This window comes from Nansenia antarctica (assembly GCF_963989245.1).
Source record: "Nansenia antarctica genome assembly, chromosome: 1".
NCBI lineage: Eukaryota > Metazoa > Chordata > Actinopteri > Argentiniformes > Microstomatidae > Nansenia > Nansenia antarctica.
Window position 1 is genome coordinate 113659278 of NC_137674.1, and position 26643 is coordinate 113685920.

The 26643-nt window shown below is 46.0% G+C and overlaps 1 protein-coding gene across 1 annotated transcript; it reads left to right on the forward strand.

The window, feature by feature from the left end:
- Window positions 1-485: 485 nt before the first annotated feature.
- On the forward strand, window positions 486-26643 carry LOC308156918 (regulator of nonsense transcripts 1-like; the record flags this gene model as incomplete). Its single annotated transcript, XM_080530371.1, has 24 exons — window positions 486-713; window positions 5343-5485; window positions 6120-6209; window positions 7014-7181; window positions 9757-9937; window positions 10446-10607; window positions 10819-10906; window positions 12062-12160; window positions 13170-13293; window positions 13769-13928; window positions 14308-14426; window positions 15051-15215; window positions 15347-15461; window positions 16251-16394; window positions 16779-16992; window positions 17452-17569; window positions 17882-18038; window positions 18620-18762; window positions 19556-19730; window positions 20510-20591; window positions 21051-21212; window positions 21811-22034; window positions 23616-23738; window positions 25476-26643. The coding sequence occupies 23 exons, from the start codon at window positions 486-488 to the stop codon at window positions 23733-23735; spliced, it is 3381 nt and encodes a 1126-aa protein (XP_080386497.1). The 3' UTR covers window positions 23736-23738; window positions 25476-26643.

The following is a 26643-nucleotide window of genomic DNA, read 5'->3' on the forward strand; positions in this document are numbered from 1 at the left end:
ATGCCTTCAGTGAGAATCTACAATGTACTTAATAGTCATGAAAATAAAGGAAACGCATTGAATGAGAAGGTGTGTCTAAACTTTTGGCCTGTATAAAGAACTCTTCTTTTAAGATGCAAACATGTAGCTACCTCTTTATTTCCACATCGTGTGTACACGTCACTGTCTGTTTTGCGCACTACGCACTCACGTTCTGTGGCGCTCGGGGGAAGTGCGTCACTGTTTTGCCGTTGAGGAGTTGCGCGAGGCTCTCTTCTCGTCTCGAGCTGTGTGTGTTTTCCGTTTATTTTCTAGGTTCTAAAATCGAACGTTTGTTTGGATTCAAATAATCACAACAGCGCTCGAGCCAAACCAGCCAACCGTCACTTAATCTGAATCAGAAACATCCACCATTGAAACACACGACGATTCTTCTATCTTGATCGTGTTAATTACGTTAACTTACACGGATTTAAGTGTTTAAGTGTGTCTGTCGCGGAGAGGAGATGAGTGTGGAGGCGTACGGGCCGAGCAGCCAGACGCTCACCTTCCTGGACCCGGAGGGAGAGGAGGGGATGGGGGTCCTGGAGGGGGTCGGCGGGGCGGAGGGGATGAGGGGGCTGCTCCACCCGGGGGGCGACACCCAGGGCTCCGACTACGAGTTCACCGACTTCACCCTGCCCAGCCAGACCCAGGGGGGCCAGACCCAGAGCCAGAGCACCCTGGACACCCAGGTAAGACCCCGGGCCAGACCCAGAGCCAGAGCACCCTGGACACCCAGGTAAGACCCCGGGCCAGACCCAGAGCCAGAGCACCCTGGACACCCAGGTAAGACCCAGAGCCAGACCGCCCTGGACACCCAGGTAAGACCCCGGGCCAGACCTAGAGCCAGAGCACCCTGGACACCCAGGTACCGTCAACATTCAGCGAGCTAACTAAGCTAACTTAGCCAGACCACCCTGGACCAGAACCAGGTACCTAAGCTAAGCTAACTTAGCCTAGCCTAAGAGAAAACAACGCTCTGCTTCTTGCCGCCTAAGATACTGAGCCCGCGCGTCACTCACAGCCCTCTGCTAGCTAACCTCTACTAGCAGCTAACAGGCTAGGAGGCTAGGATGATGCTAACAACAGTTAGCTGGCTGATTGAGTAACTGGAGTTAAGTCAGCGTGTCGGTGATGTCCTGGTCCTGACTGAACGTACTAACACGGGGGGCTGAGAGTGTTATTAGATGAATCTCTGCTGGACAACATGAGCCCTGCTCTGGCTTTACTGACCAGCTAGTGTTATGATGGAGCTTAGTAGAGCTAGCTGGCTAGCTTAGCATTAACTGGAATGATAGCTAGCTAGCTACCTACATTAGCCTACTACTACAAGCCGTTTTCGCCACGGCTCGTCGGAGCTCTGGTAACAAGTAGCCAACTACTGCTGAACAATTCGGTGAACGAATCTTTTCAATGAACTGATTCTAATGATTCAGTATGTTAGTGTAATACTAAGGGATAAATGATTCTAATGATTCAGTATGTTAGTGTAATACTAAGGGATAAATGATTCTAATGATTCAGTGTGTTAGTGTAATACTAAGGGATAAATGATTCTCATGATTCAGTATGTTAGTGTAATACTAAGGGATAAATGATTCTAATGATTCAGTATGTTAGTGTAATACTAAGGGATAAATGATTCTAATGATTCGGTATGTTAGTGTAATACTAAGGGATAAATGATTCTAATGATTCAGTATGTTAGTGTAATACTAAGGGATAAATGATTCTCATGATTCAGTATGTTAGTGTAATACTAAGGGATAAATGATTCTAATGATTCAGTGTGTTAGTGTAATACTAAGGGATAACTGATTCTAATGATTCAGTGTGTTAGTGTAATACTAAGGGATAAATGATTCTAATGATTCAGTATGTTAGTGTAATACTAAGGGATAAATGATTCTAATGATTCAGTATGTTAGTGTAATACTAAGGGATAAATGATTCTAATGATTCAGTATGTTAGTGTAATACTAAGGGATAAATGATTCTAATGATTCAGTATGTTAGTGTAATACTAAGGGATAAATGATTCTAATGATTCAGTATGTTAGTGTAATACTAAGGGATAAATGATTCTCATGATTCAGTATGTTAGTGTAATACTAAGGGATAACTGATTCTAATGATTCAGTGTGTTAGTGTAATACTAAGGGATAAATGATTCTAATGATTCAGTATGTTAGTGTAATACTAAGGGATAAATGATTCTAATGATTCAGTATGTTAGTGTAATACTAAGGGATAAATGATTCTAATGATTCAGTATGTTAGTGTAATACTAAGGGATAAATGATTCTAATGATTCAGTATGTTAGTGTAATACTAAGGGATAAATGATTCTAATGATTCAGTATGTTAGTGTAATACTAAGGGATAAATGATTCTAATGATTCAGTATGTTAGTGTAATACTAAGGGATAAATGATTCTAATGATTCAGTATGTTAGTGTAATACTAAGGGATACATGATTCTAATGATTCAGTATGTTAGTGTAATACTAAGGGATAAATGATTCTAATGATTCAGTATGTTAGTGTAATACTAAGGGATAAATGATTCTAATGATTCAGTATGTTAGTGTAATACTAAGGGATAAATGATTCTAATGATTCAGTATGTTAGTGTAATACTAAGGGATGAATGATTCTAATGATTCAGTATGTTAGTGTAATACTAAGGGATAAATGATTCTAATGATTCAGTATGTTAGTGTAATACTAAGGGATAAATGATTCTAATGATTCAGTATGTTAGTGTAATACTAAGGGATAAATGATTCTAATGATTCAGTATGTTAGTGTAATACTAAGGGATAAATGATTCTAATGATTCAGTATGTTAGTGTAATACTAAGGGATAAATGATTCTAATGATTTAGTATGTTAGTGTAATACTAAGGGATAACTGATTCTAATGATTCAGTATGTTAGTGTAATACTAAGGGATACATGATTCTAATGATTCAGTATGTTAGTGTAATACTAAGGGATAAATGATTCTCATGATTCAGTATGTTAGTGTAATACTAAGGGATAACTGATTCTAATGATTCAGTGTGTTAGTGTAATACTAAGGGATAAATGATTCTAATGATTCAGTATGTTAGTGTAATACTAAGGGATAAATGATTCTAATGATTCAGTATGTTAGTGTAATACTAAGGGATAAATGATTCTAATGATTCAGTATGTTAGTGTAATACTAAGGGATAAATGATTCTAATGATTCAGTATGTTAGTGTAATACTAAGGGATAAATGATTCTAATGATTCAGTATGTTAGTGTAATACTAAGGGATAAATGATTCTAATGATTCAGTATGTTAGTGTAATACTAAGGGATAAATGATTCTAATGATTCAGTATGTTAGTGTAATACTAAGGGATAAATGATTCTAATGATTCAGTATGTTAGTGTAATACTAAGGGATAAATGATTCTAATGATTTAGTATGTTAGTGTAATACTAAGGGATAACTGATTCTAATGATTCAGTATGTTAGTGTAATACTAAGGGATACATGATTCTAATGATTCAGTATGTTAGTGTAATACTAAGGGATAAATGATTCTAATGATTCAGTATGTTAGTGTAATACTAAGGGATAAATGATTCTAATGATTCAGTATGTTAGTGTAATACTAAGGGATAAATGATTCTAATGATTCAGTATGTTAGTGTAATACTAAGGGATAAATGATTCTAATGATTCAGTATGTTAGTGTAATACTAAGGGATAAATGATTCTAATGATTCAGTATGTTAGTGTAATACTAAGGGATAAATGATTCTAATGATTCAGTATGTTAGTGTAATACTAAGGGATAAATTATTCTAATGATTCAGTATGTTAGTGTAATACTAAGGGATAAATGATTCTAATGATTCAGTATGTTAGTGTAATACTAAGGGATAAATGATTCTAATGATTCAGTATGTTAGTGTAATACTAAGGGATAAATGATTCTAATGATTCAGTATGTTAGTGTAATACTAAGGGATAAATGATTCTAATGATTCGGTATGTTAGTGTAATACTAAGGGATAAATGATTCTCATGATTCAGTATGTTAGTGTAATACTAAGGGATAAATGATTCTAATGATTCAGTATGTTAGTGTAATACTAAGGGATAAATGATTCTAATGATTCAGTATGTTAGTGGTGTAATACTAAGGGATAAATGATTCTAATGATTCAGTATGTTATAGTGTAATACTAAGGGATACATGATTCTAAGCTAAAGCTCTCAATGGAATCCCATCATGTGTTCTGTGTCTGGGACCCTCGCCCTCAGTGTTGCAGTAGGCTACTTGATGGTGTACACTAGACAGACAGACAGACAGACAGACAGGCAGACAGACAGACAGGCAGACAGACAGGCAGACAGACAGACAGACAGACAGGCAGACAGGTGGACAGACAGTCCACACTAGTGTATACTAACAATCACATTATTATTTAGCTTTCGTTTTTCAGTTATCGGTTCTATGTAAACCCACCTGCAGATTTGTACAACAACCAGCCCCCAGACACACTTTCCAATGTCGGATATAGTTACTCCTCATATACCACGAGTGTTAGTTCTCATACTTAGCCGTTCAGCTACACATGATCTGTTAAAGGAGAAACAGACAGTCCAGTTAAGGTTGAAGCTTTGAAAGGCCGTTATTGGTACAAGGTAACAACCATGGTGTCCATGGCAACTGCCTCTCCTGAGGCACCCGCTTTTCCCCTTTACTGTGTCCCCTAAGACTTCTACTGCCCCCCCTTGTACTGTCTCCCTGTTCTCCAGTGTCTATGTATTTTATTTTTTTTAATTTAAAAACGTTTTCCTTCTATCACGGAGGCTGCCAACGGCCCCGGGCCTGAGCTAGATTACACTTCCTGCTACGGCTGGTGGATTGATGATTCACTTGCTTAGTCAAATGTTGATTGATTGTAAGTCGCTTTGGAATAAGGCGTCTGCTAAATGCCCAAAATGTAAATGTGGGGCGCTTAGGTGGCGTAGTGTGGACTAAGCGTTGACCACGTGACGTAACCGCAGGGTTCCCGGTTCGATTCCGGCCGTGGACATGACCTGCATGTCATCCCTCCTCTCTCTCTCTCTCTCTCTCTCTCTCTCTCTCTCTCTCTCTCTCTCTCTCTCTCTCTCTCTCTCTCTCTCACATCCTTCCTGTCAAAATCTCTACTGTATCTGTCAACAAAAAGAAAAATATGAGAAACTCAGGAAAAAAACTACTAAAATAATATAATGTAAAAGTTATTGTGTTCTGTCCTGGTCGCCGTGGTAACCTGGTCCTGTCTGCAGGTGAACGGGCCTGATGAGGCGCTGCATAACGGAGGAGTGGACGAGTCCGTGGCCAAGGCCAGCCAGCTGCTGGCGGAGCTCAACTTTGAGGAGGATGAGGAGGACACCTACTACACCAAAGACCTGCCGCTGCACGCCTGCAGGTAGGAGGGCAGAGCAATTCGGTTGTTAAGTCTGATGTCAAACGTGACGTTTAGCAATTTCCGGGTCCAAACCAGAAATTCCCTGCACCAGTGTACCAGTGTACTACAGCGGTAGAATGACAGTTCAATCGTTTTTTAGACTGGGATCTATTCATACAACAAGGGACACAGCAGCACTTTCCCGTTTTCCCCATATTTGTCAGCGTCTTTGAGCCTCGGAAAAGCGCTATATAAATATAATGAATTATTATTATTACTGAGGCATTTCGAAGAGAGCGCCTCAGCCAACTTTGGACCCGGAAACACGTCACGACTTAACAACCGAATGGCATGATCCATCTCACATGCATCCCAGAAATGATTTAAATCGCTAGACTATCATGGCCAAACACACAACACAGCGCATTTGAGTTTGAGTTCTCCTGTTGCCTAATTTCTACTGACGTCTGCCTCTGTTATTGCTTTGTATACTCCCACTTCAAACTCTAAGTAGATGATAATTAGAAAAATAACTTTTATTTGTATAGCGCTTTTCCTGCAAACGTTGCAGCTCAAAGTGCTCCAGTAATAATAACAATAAGATACAGTAAACTGAGTAAAGGGGTTGTGAACATTTCACTATTGTGTTTTTTAGTTACTGCGGTATTCACGACCCTGCGTGTGTGGTGTACTGCAACACCAGCAAGAAGTGGTTCTGCAATGGACGCGGCAATACATCTGGAAGGTACGTACCAGGCTCGTCTCGTGTACTAAAACTGAACCTGTTTGCTGTGGTGTTGTGTGTGATATGAGGTTAACTGGTTGTTGTTGTTGTGTGATATGAGGTTAACTGGTTGTTGTTGTTGTTGTTGTTGTTGTGTGATATGAGGTTAACTGGTTGTTGTGTTGTTGTGTGATATGAGGTTAACTGGTTGTTGTTGTTGTGTGATATGAGGTTAACTGGTTGTTGTGTTGTTGTTGTGTCATATGAGGTTAACTGGTTGCTGTGTTGTTGTGTGATATGAGGTTAACTGGTTGTTGTGTTGTTGTGTGATATGAGGTTAACTGGTTGTTGTTGTTGTGTGATATGAGGTTAACTGGTTGTTGTGTTGTTGTGTGATATGAGGTTAACTGGTTGTTGTGTTGTTGTTGTGTGATATGAGGTTAACTGGTTGTTGTGTTGTTGTGTGATATGAGGTTAACTGGTTGTCGTGTTGTTGTGTGATATGAGGTTAACTGGTTGTCGTGTTGTTGTGTGATATGAGGTTAACTGGTTGTTGTGTGTGATATGAGGTTAACTGGTTGTTGTGTTGTTGTGTGTGATATGAGGTTAACTGGTTGTTGTTGTGTGTGATATGAGGTTAACTGGTTGTTGTTGTGTGTGATATGAGGTTAACTGGTTGCTGTGTTGTTGTTGTGTGATATGAGGTTAACTGGTTGTTGTGTGTGATATGAGGTTAACTGGTTGTTGTGTGTGATATGAGGTTAACTGGTTGTTGTGTTGTTGTGTGTGATATGAGGTTAACTGGTTGTCGTTGCTCTGATCCAGCCACATTGTGAACCACCTGGTGAGAGCCAAGTGTAAGGAGGTGACTCTGCACAAGGACGGCCCGCTGGGGGAGACGGTGCTGGAGTGCTACAACTGTGGCTGCCGCAACGTCTTCCTGCTGGGATTCATCCCCGCCAAGGCCGACTCCGTGGTGGTGCTGCTGTGCAGGTATGTGGTCCTCTGTGGTCCTCTGTGGTCCTCTGTGGTCCTCTGTGTTCCTCTGTGGTCCTCTGTCCTCCTCTGTGTTCCTCTGTGGTCCTCTGTGGTCCTCTGTGTTCCTCTGTGTTCCTCTGTGTTCCTCTGTGGTCCTCTGTGTTCCTCTGTGGTCCTCTGTGTTCCTCTGTGGTCCTCTGTGTTCCTCTGTGGTCCTCTGTGTTCCTCTGTGGTCCTCTGTGGTCCTCTGTGGTCCTCTGTGGTCCTCTGTGTTCCTCTGTGGTCCTCTGTGGTCCTGTGTTCCTCTGTGGTCCTCTGTGGTCCTCTGTGGTCCTGTGGTCCTCTGTGTTCCTCTGTCCTCCTCTGTCCTCCTCTGTGTTCCTCTGTGTTCCTCTGTGGTCCTCTGTGGTCCTCTGTGTTCCTCTGTGTTCCTCTGTGTTCCTCTGTGGTCCTCTGTGTTCCTCTGTGTTCCTCTGTGTTCCTCTGTGGTCCTCTGTGGTCCTCTGTGGTCCTCTGTGTTCCTCTGTGTTCCTCTGTCGTCCTCTGTGTTCCTCTGTGGTCCTCTGTGGTCCTCTGTGTTCCTCTGTGGTCCTCTGTGTTCCTCTGTGGTCCTCTGTGGTCCTCTGTGGTCCTCTGTGGTCCTCTGTGTTCCTCTGTGGCTCAGCTGGTAGAGCATGGTGCTAACAACGCTTAGGTTGTGGGTTCGATTCCTGCTGGGACCATCTATACTGAAAAATGTATACACTCACTGCAATGTAAGTCGCTTTGGATAAAAGTGTCAGCTAAATGGCATATACTGTATATATCCACATGTACCAGCTGAGGCCATAGAAGTGATGTGTTTGTGTCCTGCTGGTTTGTATTAGCTGGAGAACAGGGGGCTTTGGAGTCCTTGAATATCTATGACAGGTTTCTCATGGCTACGCTCATACACGCTCCTCTGTGGCTCAGCTGGTGAAGAATGGAGCTTAGGTTGTGGGTTCGATTCCCGCTGGGACCATATACTGAAATGTATGCAATGTATCACTTTGGATAAAAATGTCATCTAAATGTCATTATTATGATTATTATGATGATAGAATTGATGCTTTGGTGTCCTGCTGACTTGTGTTAGAGAAAGGAGAACGGGGCTAGAGAATAGTCATATAGAATCATTTAGGATAAATTCTCCCAGACTTTCAGGGGGCTATATCTGTTTGCATAGTGGTCCACGCAATTCTCCTGTTTTTACTTTCTAAGTTATAATAATTTCTAAAACGTTCTCACTTTATAAGTCACGTCACTTAGAAAGTAAGAAAACACATCCTCATCATCTGGCTAGAATGGAAAACCATGTGGGTGAACCCCCCTAACCCTAACCCCCCCCCTGACACTAATCACTCATCTCAGGCTGCCAAAATAACCAATATCCTAAGTTGGTCTGATCTAAGAAGTCCAGTGCAGACTGCTGCATGTTAACATTGTCCATCCTAAACCTACCCTGGTTGTTACCAGTAACATAATATAATATTTGTAGTAAATTTCCCATTTGGAACCTGAGCCTGACTCATCTTACCTGTTGCACTCCTGTCCTCCACTATGGGCCGGTCTTACAGACGTAGACTAAAAATCATCTTCAATGGAGATTTTACATTGAAAGTGTGATTAAGTCCAGGACTAGGCTTAAGCCTTATCTGTACAATATGATACAATATCATTTTACCACCAGCTTAATCTCACTGACATAAAAGGAATTAATTGACCATGAGAGGAAGGGGGTTGTGGACTCATTTACCACTGGTACAGGGTTGTGGCACGAGGCCAAGCCCTCCAATGGTACATTGCTTTTCTACAACAGCCACCGCATAATCTAAAAAATAAATACACAGTTGTAACATTAAATTCATGTATTTACAATCATTAATCGTTTCGGAATACATATATCCTTCCGCCACAGAATATAGTCCCATAAACAAGATCAACCATTGCATTGTAGGTCAGCACAGGTGTTCTTAATCAGACTGATTGGGAGGCGCATTGATACTGGAAATGCGGTCTGAACTGTGGGTTGTTGAGAATCCAGTATCCAAACATGCTGTTGTAGAATCGTATTTTTTTATGACGTTTATAAGACGTTAGAGCCACGCCTCTCCTGTTCTGCACTGCCGCGAGCAGAAGTGGTGTTCACCCAGAATCCTGCATGTTTCATACAGAACTGAGAATCAAGAAAGCGAAAGAAAAATAAATAAATTGTGATTCATTCTGAAAACACACGACACTGTACTGGCACTGACACATGACAACACTATGCTGCCTACCACAGGCATGTCTGACTGGAATACTCAACACTATTTATACCTAGAGGCGGATGTGTCTCAGGAGGTAGAGCCGCCGTCTAATGATCATAAGATCGGCGGTTCGAGCCCCGGCTGGCCACATGTCGAAGTGTCCTTGGGCAAGACACTGAACCCCAAATTGCTCCCAGTGAGCGGGCCGGCGCCTTGCATGGCAGCTTGGTCGCCATTGGTGTGCGAATGTGTGTGTGAATGGGATACGGTGCTATATAAGTCCGTACATTTACCATTTACCACTCCTTCTGCCCCCCCCCCAGACAGCCGTGCGCCAGCCAGAGCAGCCTGAAGGACATCAACTGGGACAGCTCCCAGTGGCAGCCGCTGATCCAGGACCGCTGCTTCCTGTCCTGGCTGGTGAAGATCCCCTCAGAGCAGGAGCAGCTGAGGGCCAGACAGATCACCGCCCAGCAGATCAACAAGCTGGAGGAGCTCTGGAAGGTACCGGAACACTGGGTGGCTGGGTGACTGGTTGGTTGGTCGGCTGACTGACTGACTGACTGGCTGACTGGCTGGCTGACTGACTGGTTGGTTGACTGACTGACTGGCTGGCTGGTTGGTTGGCTGGTTGGCTGGCTGGTTGGCTGACTGGCTGACTGACTGGCTGGCTGACTGGTTGGTTGACTGACTGGCTGGCTGGTTGGTTGGCTGGTTGGCTGGCTGGTTGGCTGACTGGCTGACTGGCTGGCTAACTGGCTGACTGACTGACCAGCTGGCTGACTGGCTGGTTGGCTGACTGGCTGGCTGGCTGACCGGCTGGCTGCCTGGCTGACTGAATGACTGAATGACTGGCTGGCTGGCTGGCTATCATTGAGAACAGGCAATTTGAGAAATGGTCCCAATGAAATAACACCTGACCCCCTTAAATAGCATTGTGGGGAACAGTGAGGGGACATTATGTGGACGTGAATGAGAGCTTAAAGCTGCCCCTCCCCCCCCTCCCCTGTAGGACAACCCCACGGCCACCCTGGAGGACCTGGAGAAGCCCGGCGTGGACGAGGAGCCCCAGCACGTGCTGCTGCGCTACGAGGACGCCTACCAGTACCAGAACATCTTCGGACCGCTGGTCAAGCTGGAGGCCGACTACGACAAGAAGCTCAAAGAGTCCCAGGTAGGAACTAGAACCTTCTACTGACCTTAAACACCCCAGGTAGGAACTAGAACCTTCTACAGACCTTAAAGACTAAACAACATCAGCAGATAATGTTTAAAGACAATATTATGCTTGTACACAGGAGGGGGGGGGGGGGTGTAGTCAAGTTTTCTTTTATGTTAACCAGCAGTATGACTCATTTGTGCTGATGTTCTGGAACCCTCCGCAGACCCAGGACAACATCACGGTCAGGTGGGACCTGGGCCTGAACAAGAAGAGGATCGCTTACTTCTCTCTGCCCAAGACTGACTCAGGAGGTAAACCCTCCAGCTTCTCTCTAACCCCTCTGCCTCTGCATAGAACCCTGCAGCACACACCCTCATCCTCTCTCACCCCTCTGCCTCTGCATAGAACCCTGCATCTCACACCCTCATCCTCTCTCACCCCTCTGCCTCTGCTAGAGAACCCTGCATCTCACACCCTCATCCTCTCTCACCCCTCTGCCTCTGCTAGAGAACCCTGCATCACACACCCTCATCCTCTCTCACCCCTCTGCTTCTGATAGAGAACCCTGCCTCACACACCCTCATCCTCTCTCACCCCTCTGCCTCTGCATAGAACCCTGCAGCACACACCCTCATCCTCTCTCACCCCTCTGCCTCTGCTAGAGAACCCTGCATCACACACCCTCATCCTCTCTCACCCCTCTGCTTCTGATAGAGAACCCTGCCTCACACACCCTCATCCTCTCTCACCCCTCTGCCTCTGCTAGAGAACCCTGCATCACACACCCTCATCCTCTCTCACCCCTCTGCCTCTGCTAGAGAACCCTGCATTACACACCCTCATCCTCTCTATACCCTCTGCCTCTGCTAGAGAACCCTGCATCACACACCCTCATCCTCTCTCACCCCTCTGCCTCTGATAGAGAACCCTGCATCACACACCCTCATCCTCTCTCACCCCTCTGCCTCTGATAGAGAACCCTGCATCACACACCCTCATCCTCTCTCACCCCTCTGCCTCTGCTAGAGAACCCTGCCTCTCACACCCTCATCCTCTCTCACCCCTCTGCCTCTGATAGAGAACCCTGCATCACACACCCTCATCCTCTCTCACCCCTCTGCCTCTGCTAGAGAACCCTGCCTCTCACACCCTCATCCTCTCTCACCCCTCTGCCTCTGCTAGAGAACCCTGCCTCACACACCCTCATCCTCTCTCACCCCTCTGCCTCTGCTAGAGAACCCTGCCTCACACACCCTCATCCCCGGTGGCGTGCGCGCGCGTGTGTGCGTGTGTGTGTGTGTGTGTGTGTGTGTGTGTGTGTGTGTTTGTTTTTGTGTTGTGTGTCCACTGTATGGTATTGTATTTTTAGCCTCATTTTTTTCTTTTTACCCATTATTCATATGGTCTGAGTCTGCTGGGTGTGTGTTCTGACTTGTGTCTCTGTGGGGGTCTGGGGGGTCCTGCAGACATGCGGCTGATGCAGGGAGACGAGATCTGCCTGCGCTACAAGGGAGACCTGGCGCCCCTGTGGAAGGGCATCGGCCACGTCATCAAAGTCCCGGACAGTATCCTTTAACCTACCTGCTCTGCCTTCATACCACCCTCTCTATGTGGTCCCTTTAACCTACCTGCTCTGCCTTCATACCACCCTCTCTGTGTGTGGTCCCTTTACAGCAGGCTAGGAGCCACCCCTCTCTCTCTCTCTCTCTGTTTCTGTTTCCCAGACAGGCTCACAGGAAAGACATAGTTGACGCAAAGTGAAGTGAAACTAACTAACCAGCCGATTTAGATTCTTGCTTCATGTCACAAAAGCTCAAGAGGTTTTTATTGGTTGCCAATTAACCAACAGAAATCAGGGAGTTGAGCACGTCACGTTAATGGTTGAGAATTATATTATATTTGATTGACCGATATCAACATTTTAATCAGGAGAAGCTTCCATGTCCCCCCCCATACTGAACCGTCTTCTTTTAAAGCTAGACTCTGGAGCAAAACGTATTTCTGTGCATGAGAACACTAGTACTGCTTTTTAGTTGGATGAAACAATATTTTGAATGGTTTGAAATGCTCGGAACATGACATGGTATGAACTACCTTTATGAGTGCAATCTTGCGCCTTCCTGGAAACAATGGAGACAAGGTTGTTGTCCTTTGTTTAGGCTTTCAAGAAGAGAAGTGGTGATCTACCTTGAGTGAACCTCTGTCATGGCTCTGCTTGTTTTTAAATCCAATTCTTTATCTTTCAAAATGCCCTCTCTTTCCCTCTACCAAAATTACCCTTTTTGGTTTCATAGAAGCAGGGTCAAATGCACCCACAGTAGGCTTGTGTGTGTGTTGGAGCAAAATGGATTTGATAATCGAACATCACATTTTTTGATGGGATTGTACTAAGTATGCATGTAGAGAAATCCAACAAAGTTCCGGAGTCTAGCTTTAACGTACGCTTGAGAAACTACAGCCCTCCTGTAGTCCTTTTCTTCCTTCCTGACTGTTTGGAGTAAAAGGTTTTCTGCTTCTCTCTGTCTGTCATTCATTCCACGAGGAAAGGCTATTTTGCTGTACTTATTTCCTTAGCACCCTTTGTGAAAGACTATGGAGATGAGATAGCTATAGAGCTGCGCAGCAGCGTGGGCGCCCCGGTGGAGATCCCCCACAACTTCCAGGTGGATTTTGTGTGGAAGTCCACTTCCTTTGACAGGTAAGATAACAGTCCTCTACCCCCCCTGACATTTACGTCACTTGAGTCATATAAGATCAAAGGGATCAGGCGCTCAAACTGTGGAACTGTGTTCCTCTTAACCGCCGAGGCCTTTGGCCCTTACTTAGACACATAGAGCCAAAACATGTTTTTAGGATGTAATGTTTTCTTGAGTGTAAAGTGTGAAGTTTGTCCTGTAGTTCTGTTTTCAACTCAATGTTTATAACATCTGAGGCCGTAATTCCCCTGTGTATCTACCTGCCCAGGTACTGCTGATGTAGTTTAGCTACCCAGCTAATTTAGGGGGAGTCAATGACTGTCTGTTGTCCCATTTAAATAAACAAAAAAAAGAATAGTTTAGTTTTTGGCTTTGTCTTTCTGTACATTTGTAAAGCGTCCTTGGGTTCCTTGAAAGGCGCTATATAAATGTAAGATATTATTATTGTTGATATGTTTGTCCCCTGCGTGGTTGCAGAATGCAGAGCGCCCTGAAGACGTTTGCGGTGGACGAGACGTCGGTGTCGGGGTACATCTACCACAAGCTGCTGGGCCACGAGGTGGAGGACGTCATCATCAAGTGTCAGCTGCCCAAACGCTTCACAGCCCAGGGCCTGCCGGACCTCAACCACTCCCAGGTACCTGACCCTGACTCTGACCCTGACCCTAACCTTGACCCTGACCTCAACCGCTCTCAGGTCTGCTCCTCCACACGCACCTCACCTAACCCTAACCCCTAGACTGCAACAACACTTCAGAGCAAAGTTTACAACCGTTTTGAAAGGATTTGAGACGTTTTAACACATTTGGATTATGCCTTACTTACCTCTTATGATGTGGGGGATTTAAACTGGGAGTTAAAAAAGATAAATGACTTGTGAATGTGTTGCTGGTTTTATACTTTAATCTTTGTGAAAAGTGGTGAATGTTTAATGTATGTGTTGTCTGTCTTTCTGTCTTTCTGTCTGTCTGTGTGTGTGTGTGTGTGTGTGTGTGTGTGTGCGTGTGCGTGTGCAGGTGTATGCAGTGAAGACGGTGCTGCAGAGGCCCCTCAGCCTGATCCAGGGCCCCCCCGGCACGGGGAAGACCGTCACCTCCGCCACCATCGTCTACCACCTGGCCAGGCAGGGCAACGGGTACGAGAGAGAGGAGGGGAGGGGAGGGGAGGGGAGGAGAACGTTATGAATGACCACATGATGTCATCGATGTTCTATGTTTATGTTATAACCCGTTGCGGGGCGGCTGTGTCTCAGGAGGTAGAGGCTGTGTCTCAGGAGGTAGAGGCTGTGTCTCAGGAGGTAGAGGTTGTGTCTCAGGAGGTAGAGGCTGTGTCTCAGGAGGTAGAGGCTGTGTCTCAGGAGGGAGAGGCTGTGTCTCAGGAGGGAGAGGCTGTGTCTCAGGAGGTAGAGGCTGTGTCTCAGGAGGTAGAGGCTGTGTCTCAGGAGGTAGAGGCTGTGTCTCAGGAGGTAGAGGCTGTGTCTCAGGAGGTAGAGCCGGCGTCTAATGATCGCAAGGTCAGCAGATCGGTGGTTCGAACCCCGACTGGCCACATGTCGAAGTGTCTTTGGGCAAGACACTGAACCCCAAATTGCTCCCAGTGAGCGGGCCGGCCGGCGCCTTGCATGGCAGCTTGACGCCATTGGTGTGTGAATGTGTGTGTGAATGGGTGAATGAGAGGCCGTTGTGAAGCGTTTTGGAATAAGGCGTCTATATTAGTGCTCCATTTACCATTTTAACCCAGTGCATTGTGGGTCCTGTAGGCCGGTGCTGGTGTGCGCTCCCAGCAACATTGCGGTGGACCAGCTGACAGAGAAGATCCACCAGACGGGGCTGAAGGTGGTGAGGCTCTGCGCCAAGAGCAGAGAGGCCATCGACTCTCCTGTCTCCTTCCTGGCGCTGCACAACCAGATCAGCAACATGGACAGGTAGGAGCAGGGCATGCTGGGAGACGGGGTTTCTACTACTAGCATTGTGAATGGGCTCTGTTGTGGTTACAGCAAACTGAGTGCTCACCTCTCTGTCTCCCCCCCCCCACCTCTCTGCCCCCCCCCCCCAGCATGCCTGAGCTCCAGAAGCTGCAGCAGCTGAAGGATGAGACCGGGGAGCTGTCCTCCGCTGACGAGAAACGCTACCGGGCCCTGAAACGCACCGCCGAGAGAGAGCTGCTCATGGTGAGAACCCTAACCCTAACACACATGCATTACCTAGAACCCTAACACACACCTCCATTAGGTTAGAGAGCGACCTGCTCGTGGTGAGAACCCTAACCCTAACACACATGCATTACCTAGAACCCTAACACACACCTCCATTAGGTTAGAGAGGGACCTGCTCGTGGTGAGAACCCTAACCCTAACACACATGCATTACCTAGAACCCTAACACACACCTCCATTAGGTTAGAGAGGGACCTGCTCGTGGTGAGAACCCTAACCCTAACACACGCATGCATTACCTAGAACCCTAACACACACCTCCATTAGGTTAGAGAGGGACCTGCTCGTGGTGAGAACCCTAACCCTAACACACGCATGCATTACCTAGAACCCTAACACACACCTCCATTAGGTTAGAGAGAGAGCTGCTCGTGGTGAGAACCCTAACCCTAACACACATGCATTACCTAGAACCCTAACACACACCTCCATTAGGTTAGAGAGGGACCTGCTCGTGGTGAGAGCAGAGACATCTGTTTAACACACCTCCATTAGGATGCCTCCTTTTCTTTTCTTTTTGTTGTTGTACGTTTACTTGGGAAAGTGTCGAGGGGAAGTGGAGACCAGTAAAAGTTGTCAACCTTGTGGGGATGTGACCTCCTCTCTAAGTGACGTGTGGTACGATGCAGAGCCAGCTGCTGAACAATGTGTGTGTTCACCTTTTTTCGTGACACTGATCTCACCATCCAAACCCTTCCTCTGTCCATCTCCCCCCCCCTCCTCTCTCCCCCCCCCCTCCTCCAGAACGCTGATGTGATCTGCTGCACCTGTGTGGGGGCGGGGGACCCCCGCCTGGCAAAGATGCAGTTCCGCTCCATCCTGATAGACGAGAGCACCCAGGCCACGGAGCCAGAGTGTATGGTGCCTGTGGTGCTGGGGGCCAAGCAGGTATACACACACACACACACACACACACACAGCACAATGTGGGATTGGCAATGTAAATTGTTTTGTTCTTCAAACAAATGTACTGTTACTTATGTAAATGTTGATTTGACTCCTCCCCCAGGGATCTTTGCATACACATCTTGTCATTACACACACACACACACACACACACACACACACACACACACACACATTAAAACAAAAACATCTTCAGATATCTAGAAACCCCAGAGTGGTCCATGGGTAAATAAATACCAACGCATAAAACTATAAGACATACCACTAGGATAGAGGAATGTACTGGTAACTAAATAGTGATGACGGGTCACTCCATTGTTAAAACACACCTCTCCCCCTCCCTCCTCCTCCCCCCCCCCTCCCCAGCTCATCCTGGTGGGGGACCACTGCCAGCTGGGGCCTGTGGTGATGTGTAAGAAGGCAGCCAAGGCGGGCCTGTCCCAGTCTCTGTTTGAGCGCCTGGTGGTTCTGGGCATCCGGCCCATCCGCCTGCAGGTCCAGTACCGCATGCACCCGGCCCTCAGCGCCTTCCCCTCGAACATCTTCTACGAGGGCTCGCTGCAGAACGGAGTCACCGCCGGTCAGCACCGACACACACGCCAACACACGCTCGCTAAACCCAGATCCGGTTTCACACATAAGGCTTGAGCCTCTAATCCTAGAATAAAAACATAGTCATCTTCAATGGAGATGTAAAGTGTGGTTTAGTCCAGGACTAGGGCTTAATTAAGCCTTGTCTGTGAGACCGGCCCTTTAACTAATAATGACACCTGAAATGTTTTTGTTTTTTTACCCAAATCAGTTCACTTTCTATTGTAGTAGTAGTGGCAGTTGAGAATAATAAGCGTTCTATTGTACTAGTAATAGTTAGCAGTTGTTAATAGCTGGCAGTTGTTAATAGCTGGCAGTTGTTAAAAGCTCCTCCAATATGGGTAATTTCAAACAACGTGTCAGTCCAGCAGAGTGTGAGGTGTTGAAGGTTGTGTCAATATCAGGTGTGAGGTGTTGAAGGTTGTGTCTGTCCTCCCTCCTAACCCAGCCGACCGCATCAAGAAGGGGTTTGACTTCCAGTGGCCGCAGCCAGACAAGCCCATGTACTTCTACGTCACGCAGGGACAGGAGGAGATCGCCAGCTCTGGAACCTCCTACCTGAACAGGTACGCAGCCCTAACCCTGCCCCAGTATGGTCCAGACACGCAGACATCGCAGCCCTAACCCTGCCCCAGTATAGTCCAGACGCGCAGACATTGTGTTGTCATTAAAATGGTCATGTATTGTCATTAAAATGGTCATGTATTGTCATTAAAATTGTCATGTATTGTCATTAAAATTGTCATGTATTGTCATTAAAATGTTGTGTCCATTTCTACCAGGTTTTCAGTAATTCATCTTTATTTTATTATTATTATTATTATCTTTATTTGGTTATGACCTCCTCTCCCCCTCTCTCCCTCCCTCCCCCCCTCCAGGACTGAGGCAGCTAACGTGGAGAAGATCACCACCAGGCTGCTGAAGGCCGGGGCCAAGCCTGACCAGATCGGCATCATCACCCCCTACGAGGGCCAGAGGTCCTACCTGGTGCAGTACATGCAGTTCAGCGGCTCCCTGCACACCAAGCTCTACCAGGTGAACAAGCACAACATATTGCTCTAATACAATACCAAACTTAATTATATACAGGGTTCCCATGGGTCCTTGAAATCCTTGAATGTTTGTGAATTTGAGAAGAAAATAGACATGGGTCATTGAAAGTGCTTGAATTCCACCCCCTCTCTCTCTCTCTAAAAAAATATCTATATTCAAACATGTTTTACTTAGCTCGTCAACTAGTAAATACGTCTCTGTATTGCTCTATTGTTTAGCTGTGCTGTGGTAGAGAAGGCAAGAGACCATCTAGTGTTCACACATTCAAGCTTCTCTTTTTAATTGTTGTCTGTGAGCGGATAGTTCCTATTATATAAACTCTCATCTAGATCTGTCTCAAACTATGCCGTGTTGGGTCCTTGAATTTGAGGGAATTAAGTCTTGAAAGTCCTTGAAAGGTGCTTGAATTTGATGTTTCAGAAGGTGTGGGAACCATGTGTATATATATATATATTTTTTTTTTCATACCTACAAACACACGTGCCACCAACCCTTCTGCTCTCTCTCTGCAGGAAGTAGATCATATATAAACCCTGTCTGTCCTCTCCTGTCTCTCTCTACAGGAAGTGGAGATCGCCAGCGTGGACGCGTTCCAGGGCCGGGAGAAGGACTTCATCATCCTGTCCTGCGTCCGCGCCAACGAGCACCAGGGCATCGGCTTCCTCAACGACCCGCGACGCCTCAACGTGGCGCTGACCAGAGCCAAGTACTGACCCGTGTTACTACTGACCCGTATTACTACTGACCCATATTACTACTGACCCATACCTCTATCACTGTCCCCTACCTCACCAGAGCCAAGTACTGACCCGTATTACTACTGACCCATATTACTACTGACCCATACCTCTATCACTGTCCCCTACCTCACCAGAGCCTAGTACTGACCCGACACATACCTCTATCACTACTGACCCCTCCCATGATTATCTCTGTCTTCATGTGCAGTACAGGTTTCGTACAGTCCCCGTTCTGCTTTGGCAGCAACTGAAATGTGTTACTTGACTAGATTAGATACAAGTCTCAACATAATGATCCAGTGTTGTTACATGTCATTAAGGGCAGCTCATGAACAGTGTATTCTGACTGGTCATTGTAAGGCTGTGGTGTTGAGCTGTTGTGATGGGCATTACTTACTTCCATGGTTAGGATTAGGGTTATTAACACAGGATCAGTATTATCTGGGGATCTGGTCATTTCTAATAATTGCAGAGGTCGTCTGTCGATCTTAATCCTGTGCAACATGGCTTGTTACATCTCTATTATGCATAATATATGTTATATCTATTATTATATATCTATATATGTATATCTTGTTGTTGTCATATCTGTGTTAAACAGCGAAAACACAAAACACAGACGTGGGGGGGTAATTTCTAAATCCTGTGTGTGTCTGTCTGTGTGTGCCTGTGTGTCTGTCTGTCTCTCTGTGTGTGTGTGTGTGTGTGTGTGTGTGTGTGTGTGTGTGTGTGTGTGTGTGTGTGTGTGTGTGTGTGTAGGTATGGAGTGATCATCGTTGGCAACCCCAAGGCTCTGTCCAAGCAGCCGCTGTGGAACCACCTGCTCAACTACTACAAGGAGCAGAAGGTTCTGGTGGAGGGCCCGCTCAACAACCTGAGAGAGAGCCTGATGCAGTTCAGCAAGCCCCGCAAGCTGGTCAACACCATCAACCCTGTGAGTCTCTATAACAATATACCACCATATACCTACTATTATACCACTGGTCAACACCAACCCTGTGAGTTACTATCACAATATACCACCATATACCTATACTATACACTATTATACCACTGGTCAACACCATCAACCCTGTGAGTCACAACCACTACTATACCAGTGTTCTAGAATCACCATTATACCACTGGTCCAGAATCTGAATTATATCAGTGTTCCTTGGTTCAGTTTACCAGAATCACTATTATACCACTGTTCTAGAATAGAATTATACCAGTGTTCCTTGGTTCAGTTTACCAGAATCACTATTATACCAGTGTTCTAGAATCAGAATGATACCAGTGTTCCTTGCTTCAGTGTTCTAGAATCAGGCTCCCAGGTTTGTGTCTGTGTGTGAGGGAACATCAGCCTCTTGTTGAGCTCATAACTTTGACATTGGCAGGATTATATCTGTCTAATGAGCTGTGATCTGATAATCTCAGTAATCTGTACTCAGAGCAGAGTTAGAGTTAGAGTTGCAGTCCAGCAGCCTCAGGTCCCTGGTCCAGCCCCACCCGGGGGAACATGTGACTAACAGGTGTTTGTCCCCCAGGGAGGACGCTTCATGACCATGTGACTAACAGGTGTTTGTCCCCCAGGGAGGACGCTTCATGACCATGTGACTAACAGGTGTTTGTCCCCCAGGGAGGACGCTTCATGACCATGTGACTAACAGGTGTTTGTCTCCCAGGGAGGACGCTTCATGACCATGTGACTAACAGGTGTTTGTTTCCCAGGGAGGACGCTTCATGAGCACGGCCATGTACGACGCCCGCGAGGCCCTCATCCCCGGGTCAGTCTACGACCGCAGCGGCACAGGTACCTAACCCTAACCCTGGCTAACCCTAACCCTGGTTAACCCTAACCCTGTGACCACCACTACCCCTACTAGACCACCACTAGGCCAGGCGACCACTACGCCACAAAGTTACAAAGCAACTTCACTAACCCCACAAATTACAAGTAGTGTCAGAGTTTTCTATTTGTGTGTGCGTACATCAGTCATCACCATGACGACCTGCGACCCATACACAGCCCCATCAGGTTGTGAACTGAATCCCCACGTCTACCCCCCCCCCCTCTCAGACTAAGGCTCCTGTAACATAGAGTATTGTAACAATATTATGCACCGCTGGGAACAGCAGTGGGCATTTGTTTAGTTTTACCAACAGTTAACAGTTTTTGGGGGGGGGGGTTTGCCTGTGAGAGGTTGTATTTGGTCCCCCCCCCCACCTCCTCTACAGAGAGGTGACATCATCATGTGTTTGTCCCCCCCAGGCCGGCCCACCAACATGTACTTCCAGACCCACGACCAGATCGGGATGATCGGCGCCGGGCCCAGCCACCTGGCCGCCATGAACATGCCCATCCCCTTCAACCTGGTGATGCCCCCCATGCCCCCCCCCGGATACCTGGCCCAGGCCAACGGGCCCGCGCAGGGTGAGACCTCACACATACACTCTCACACACACACACACACACACACACACATACACACACACACACACACACATACACACACACACACTCACACACACACACACACATACACACACACACACACACACATACACTCTCACACACACACACACACACACACACACACACACACACATACACTCTCACACTCACACACACACACACACACACACACACAACACTGTCCATGGTTGTTTACAATATCATCTGTCTCCCAAGTAAAGTAAAGCATGTAGTAGACGTGTGTACTGTCGTGTGATCTGGTGTGTGATCTGGTGTGTGATGTGATGATACAAGTGTTGTCACTCTGCCTTTTTACTTACTAGATTCTCTTACTAGATTCTCTATACTGTGAAGCATAATGCAGCTGTTATGATGTTTTGTGTGTGTGTGATACTGTGGGGATATGCCTAGTTAGACCATGTTATTAATCTTCAGTAACACACATGATGACATATGACAGTGTTGATATGAGAGGAGGTCTGACAGTCTCTCCCCCTGTGTCCTCTCTCCTCCCCATCTCCCCTCCCCTCCCCTCCCCTCCTCTCCCCCCCTGCAGGTCGCGGGGCTCTGAAGGGCAAGGCGGGGCGTGGCGGGGGCAGGCAGAGGGGGCGGGGCCTGGGGAACCACGGGGGCGCGGGGGGCATGGGCCCCAGCAGCCAGGCCAGCCAGGACGGGGCCTCCCAGCCGTTCTCCCAGGGGCCCCTGACCCAGGGATACAACTCCATGAGCCAGCCCTCCCAGATGAGCCAGCCTGGCCTGTCCCAGCCCGAGCTGTCCCAGGTAACTACTAAAGCCGCTTTTCCACTACGGTGCAGACCTGGTGCTGACCCAGGTCAGCCCGCTTCGTTCCCCTTTTCCATTCGTTGTTCCAGGTCGCTTCGGTCCCAGGTCAGCTCGCTTCTTTAGCTCCACATCAGAGCAGGGTCTAAAATTTCATATCCGGGTCTCTTTGCCAGGCTGCGTGTGACGCTGCACACCGTTGATTGGTCAATGGACAATCGTCATCCCATGTCCCATCCCATATTATTTCTTCACTAACCGCCATCTTGAAATACCACATTCACTCTAGGAAAATGTCACTACATTTTCTGTAATAGCTTATTAATAAAGATTCGGAAAATTATGCTGACCATCGTATTATCTTAGTTTAATGTCATTTCAATGAATCATATAACTTTTATTTACAACAAGCACAACACAAAAATAGCTATTATGCACCGGCTTTGTCCGTGAATAACACCGGCTGTGGAGGTGGTACAAACACAATACTCCTTTCCTAACTTCACCATCTGTCTACGGTCATTTTGAGCCCTTAACCACCGCGCTGACACCCCGAGAAGTTATGCTTTTAACCGTAAACTCGATGAACCGGGAGTTCGCCGTTCACTCATGAGTCAAATGCCGGTTTTAACAGGGAATTCGCACCGCGCTGTGTCCACGGTGATAGGAGTGGAGGATCGACTCCATTCAAAAACTTTTGAATTCCCTGGCTTCTCCTCTTTCCGGACACGTTTGAATTGTTATCCTAACCCCCGGTAAACCGAAGTTATTAACCCGCAAACGGCACCGTGTTTGTCTGTGAATAACACCGGCTGTGTCATGAGTCAAATGCCGGTAGATTCGCGTCTTGTCGGCGTTTCCCGATGATGATACTACAGTTCATAAAGCAGACAAGTGAAGGCAGTGGTTTTAAGGGTTCAAAAAACATGACTTTATTATGTGTACATAGCTTCCTCTCTCTCTTTCTCTTTCTCTCCAAAAAAATCACGGCTGTTGCTGTGTACACCCGGAAGCTTTTTGCCAGGCTGCCTGTGACGCGTAACTCCGCCTACTATCGTCTACTCCTCCTACTAGTCCGGGTCGGTTTGTGTATAATGGAAAACCAGAACAGATCAATGTGACCCGACCTGACCTCGAACTGATCTAACCCTGCACTAACACGGGCTGCTGATGGAAAAGCACCATATCTAACCCTGACTAACTAACCCTGACTAACTAACCCTGACTAACTAACCCTGACTAACTAACCCCACCTAACTAACCCTGACTAACTAACCCTAACCCAACCTTAACCCTAACTCAAGCATCTAATACAACATAATTGTACTTCTAAGATCCTCTCCTGGATCTGAACAGATGCTCTTATATAGGCTGTATGGGTTGCGTAAACCATCCAGATCTTTCAGATTCAGGAGAGGGGGAGGTGGGAGGGGGGAGGGGGAGGGGGAGGGGTTGAATTTATTACTGGAGGTGAACAAAACCAGTTTATCTTGTCACGGTGATCTCAGTGATCTCGGTGATCTCGGTGATCTTGGATGTATTCTGATGTATTCTTTCCTCCCCTTCTTCCTCTGTTAACAGGATAGTTACCTAGGCGACGAGTTCAAGTCCCAGATAGACGTGGCGCTGAGCCAGGACTCCACCTACCAGGGGGAACGTGCGTACCAACATGGAGGTGTGACCGGACTGTCACAGTACTAGAGTGTAAGTCTGTCTGTCTGTTCTAGACTGTCACAGTACTAGAGTGTAAGTCTGTCTGTCTGTTCTAGACTGTCACAGTACTAGAGTGTAAGTGTCTGTCTGTCTGTCTGTCTGTTCTAGACTGTCACAGTACTAGAGTGTAAGTGTCTGTTATAGAGTGTAAGTCTTCTGCCTTCTAGGCAAGACACATTTCATACAACAGTTCAATTCAAAGTGCTTTACATACATTATTAAAAAAATACAGCAAGAGGAGCAGAGTAAGAAAATAAAAATGACAATGAGTAAAAGCAAACATAAGAAGTTAATAGAAATGTGTATTCAATAAGACAATAGGTTAATGGATAAAAGACATTGATAGAAGTGTTTGTGTTTAATCATAACTAGGGTTGGGTATCGTTTGGGTTTTATCCGGTACCGGTACCTAACCGGTACTTTAAAAACGGTACCGGTACCGAAACGGTACTTAATTCGGTACTTTAGATTTTTTTAAATGACATATATATAGTATATAATAATAACACGGTCGACAACATTAAACAGCTTTTCACTTTTTTATTGCTGAGGCACAATATATATTAGTTAAATATACACTCAAATTAAAATAAATGAAAATAAAACTCCTGCTGACTGAGGCACAATATACATATATATATATATATATAATATTACAGTTAAATATACACAGGGCTTGACGCTTACCTTTTCCCCAGGTAGCACTGTGCTACCATGTTGAAAAATGTATTGTGCAATTTTCGTCAACAACGACAACAAATTATCATAACATATCAAAATGATCATAACCGGCTCTTGGCCGTAATAAAAATGGAGACTCACACAATGTAAAGGGGAAGTAAGAATATTAATTTGAGTTGGCCCACGGTTCGGTATGAACCTCGGTTTTTGGGTCACGGTTCACGGTTCGTGTTTTTTTTTTTTTTAATGCTACTATTTATTTACAAACTGTTACTTTATTTTGCTTATACTTATGGAACTTTAACATTTAGACACATTCCAGAATATGACTGGTAAATTGTATAATATAAATATATATAAACAAAACACTTTCAAATGTAAAAAAATTACATAAACACTTTCAAATGTGACGTGTTGTGGATTGGAACTACAGATCATAAGCTTTCAAATGATGTGTCATACATTGAAATCCGAAAAAAGATGAAGTTAGTCATTTGAATGTTGTTAGACGTCAGGCACATATAGGGTTAACCTCTTTGTAATGAAACCGGAAGCAGACGCTGCTAGCAGCTAGCGGCTAACAAAACACAGCGCTACGAACTGTGAGAGCTGTATCCCATATACCCATTATGCGCATTTTAAGCGCATATAGGACTCGCGTGAAGCATTTCTGCGACACGCGTTTCTGTTCAGTTTTCATTCCCTCATCGCTTATACACATAAGTTTGACTGTGCTGATGTCACCAGTTGACTGTTGCATGACACCGGACACCAGGGGGTGAGATAGAAAAGTACCGAAATGAGGTACCGAAATCTCCTTTGCAATTCGGTACGGTAGATACCGAATGTAAAGTAACCTTTGATTTTCGGTACCCAACCCTAATCATAACTGCTGCAAAACATGAAGGTTTTTAGCTTAGATTGAAATATCAGGGTGTTTGTTCCAGGAGCATGAGGCAGCTAAGTGCTGAAGAACCTTGCTGCGTTTCCATACGCTAGTTTGAGTGTCATATATATTTATTTGTATTTTCTCTCTTTCCCCCTCAGGTTGTTGGAAGAAGAGCTAGGCTTGAGCTGAGCTTAGTTCGTCAGCATTTTAATCCGGGTAATAATAAAAACAAAAAATGGATACCTGTTTTCCTCTGCTACAACTGAAGCACCAACGGTGGGAGAGCGACAGGAGAGAGAAGAGAAAACCAACCAATCACCAGAGAGAAAAAGCGCGAGAAAGAAATGGAAGGCCAGGTAGAGAGAGAGACCGAGAGAGAAGAGAAGAGAAGCGAGAGAGAGAAGAGAGGGAGCGAGGGACCACTGGCGGCGGCGGCTGGCGGTCGAGCTGCATCAGTGAGGACGGAGACCTCGGTCTCACAGGGAAGACAAACGACATGAGGCACAACTCCCCACGAAAGACCCCCCCCCCCTCTCCCTCCACAACCCCCACCCCCTCCCCCCCCCCTCCCTCTCCTCCACCCGTGCGCCTCTAGGAGAAGGTCAGTTGGCGGAGCCCTGGTTGCTCTGAGCGCGGCAGGGCAGGACACTAGAGGCTCTCTAGGCTGTCGGGGTTGTTGCTGCTTCCTGACAGCAGAGGGGAATAAAAGAAAGCGGGGGGTTGTGGAATGCTTTTCTAAAGGAAAGGCAACATTTGAAATCTTCACCTCAAAGTTGATCGGTTGTCAAAAAAAACCTGATGATATCCAGACTTGTTTGATTTGGTTCACGTGGAAGAGGAGGAAGAGTGGTGACGGTCGTCTCTAGGACTCAGATCTCGTCATGTGACCCCTACCAGCCTCCCGGGGAACAGGCAACACTTCACGCTGTCGTTCAACTTTGAGTTGAAAAAGTTTCTGATATTAAAGAACTTTGAATTGAAATGCCTTTGAATTGCCTTTGGAAACCATTGGCCCCTTTCAACAGGTCTTCAAAACAAGGAGAGGTGGTTGTTGAGTTAGAGGTCTGCGGTGGCGTGGCACGGGGGGATTTCAGAGGAACGTTTCTCAAGACGTGAGCTGTGGATCAGAAAAAGATCCGTAATCATGAGACAATTCTTTTGAGGTACCTTTTCGCAGCAGAGCACAAAAAGGCAAAAAAATATTGTTATAAAAAAAAAAAACGACCAGCATTGAAGAATTTATTACCTCAATGTTTTGTTTTTTTGTGAAAGTTTTCTGCAAACGGCTTTTTGATGTTTTTGAAAGCCGGGGGTGACGGTGAGACG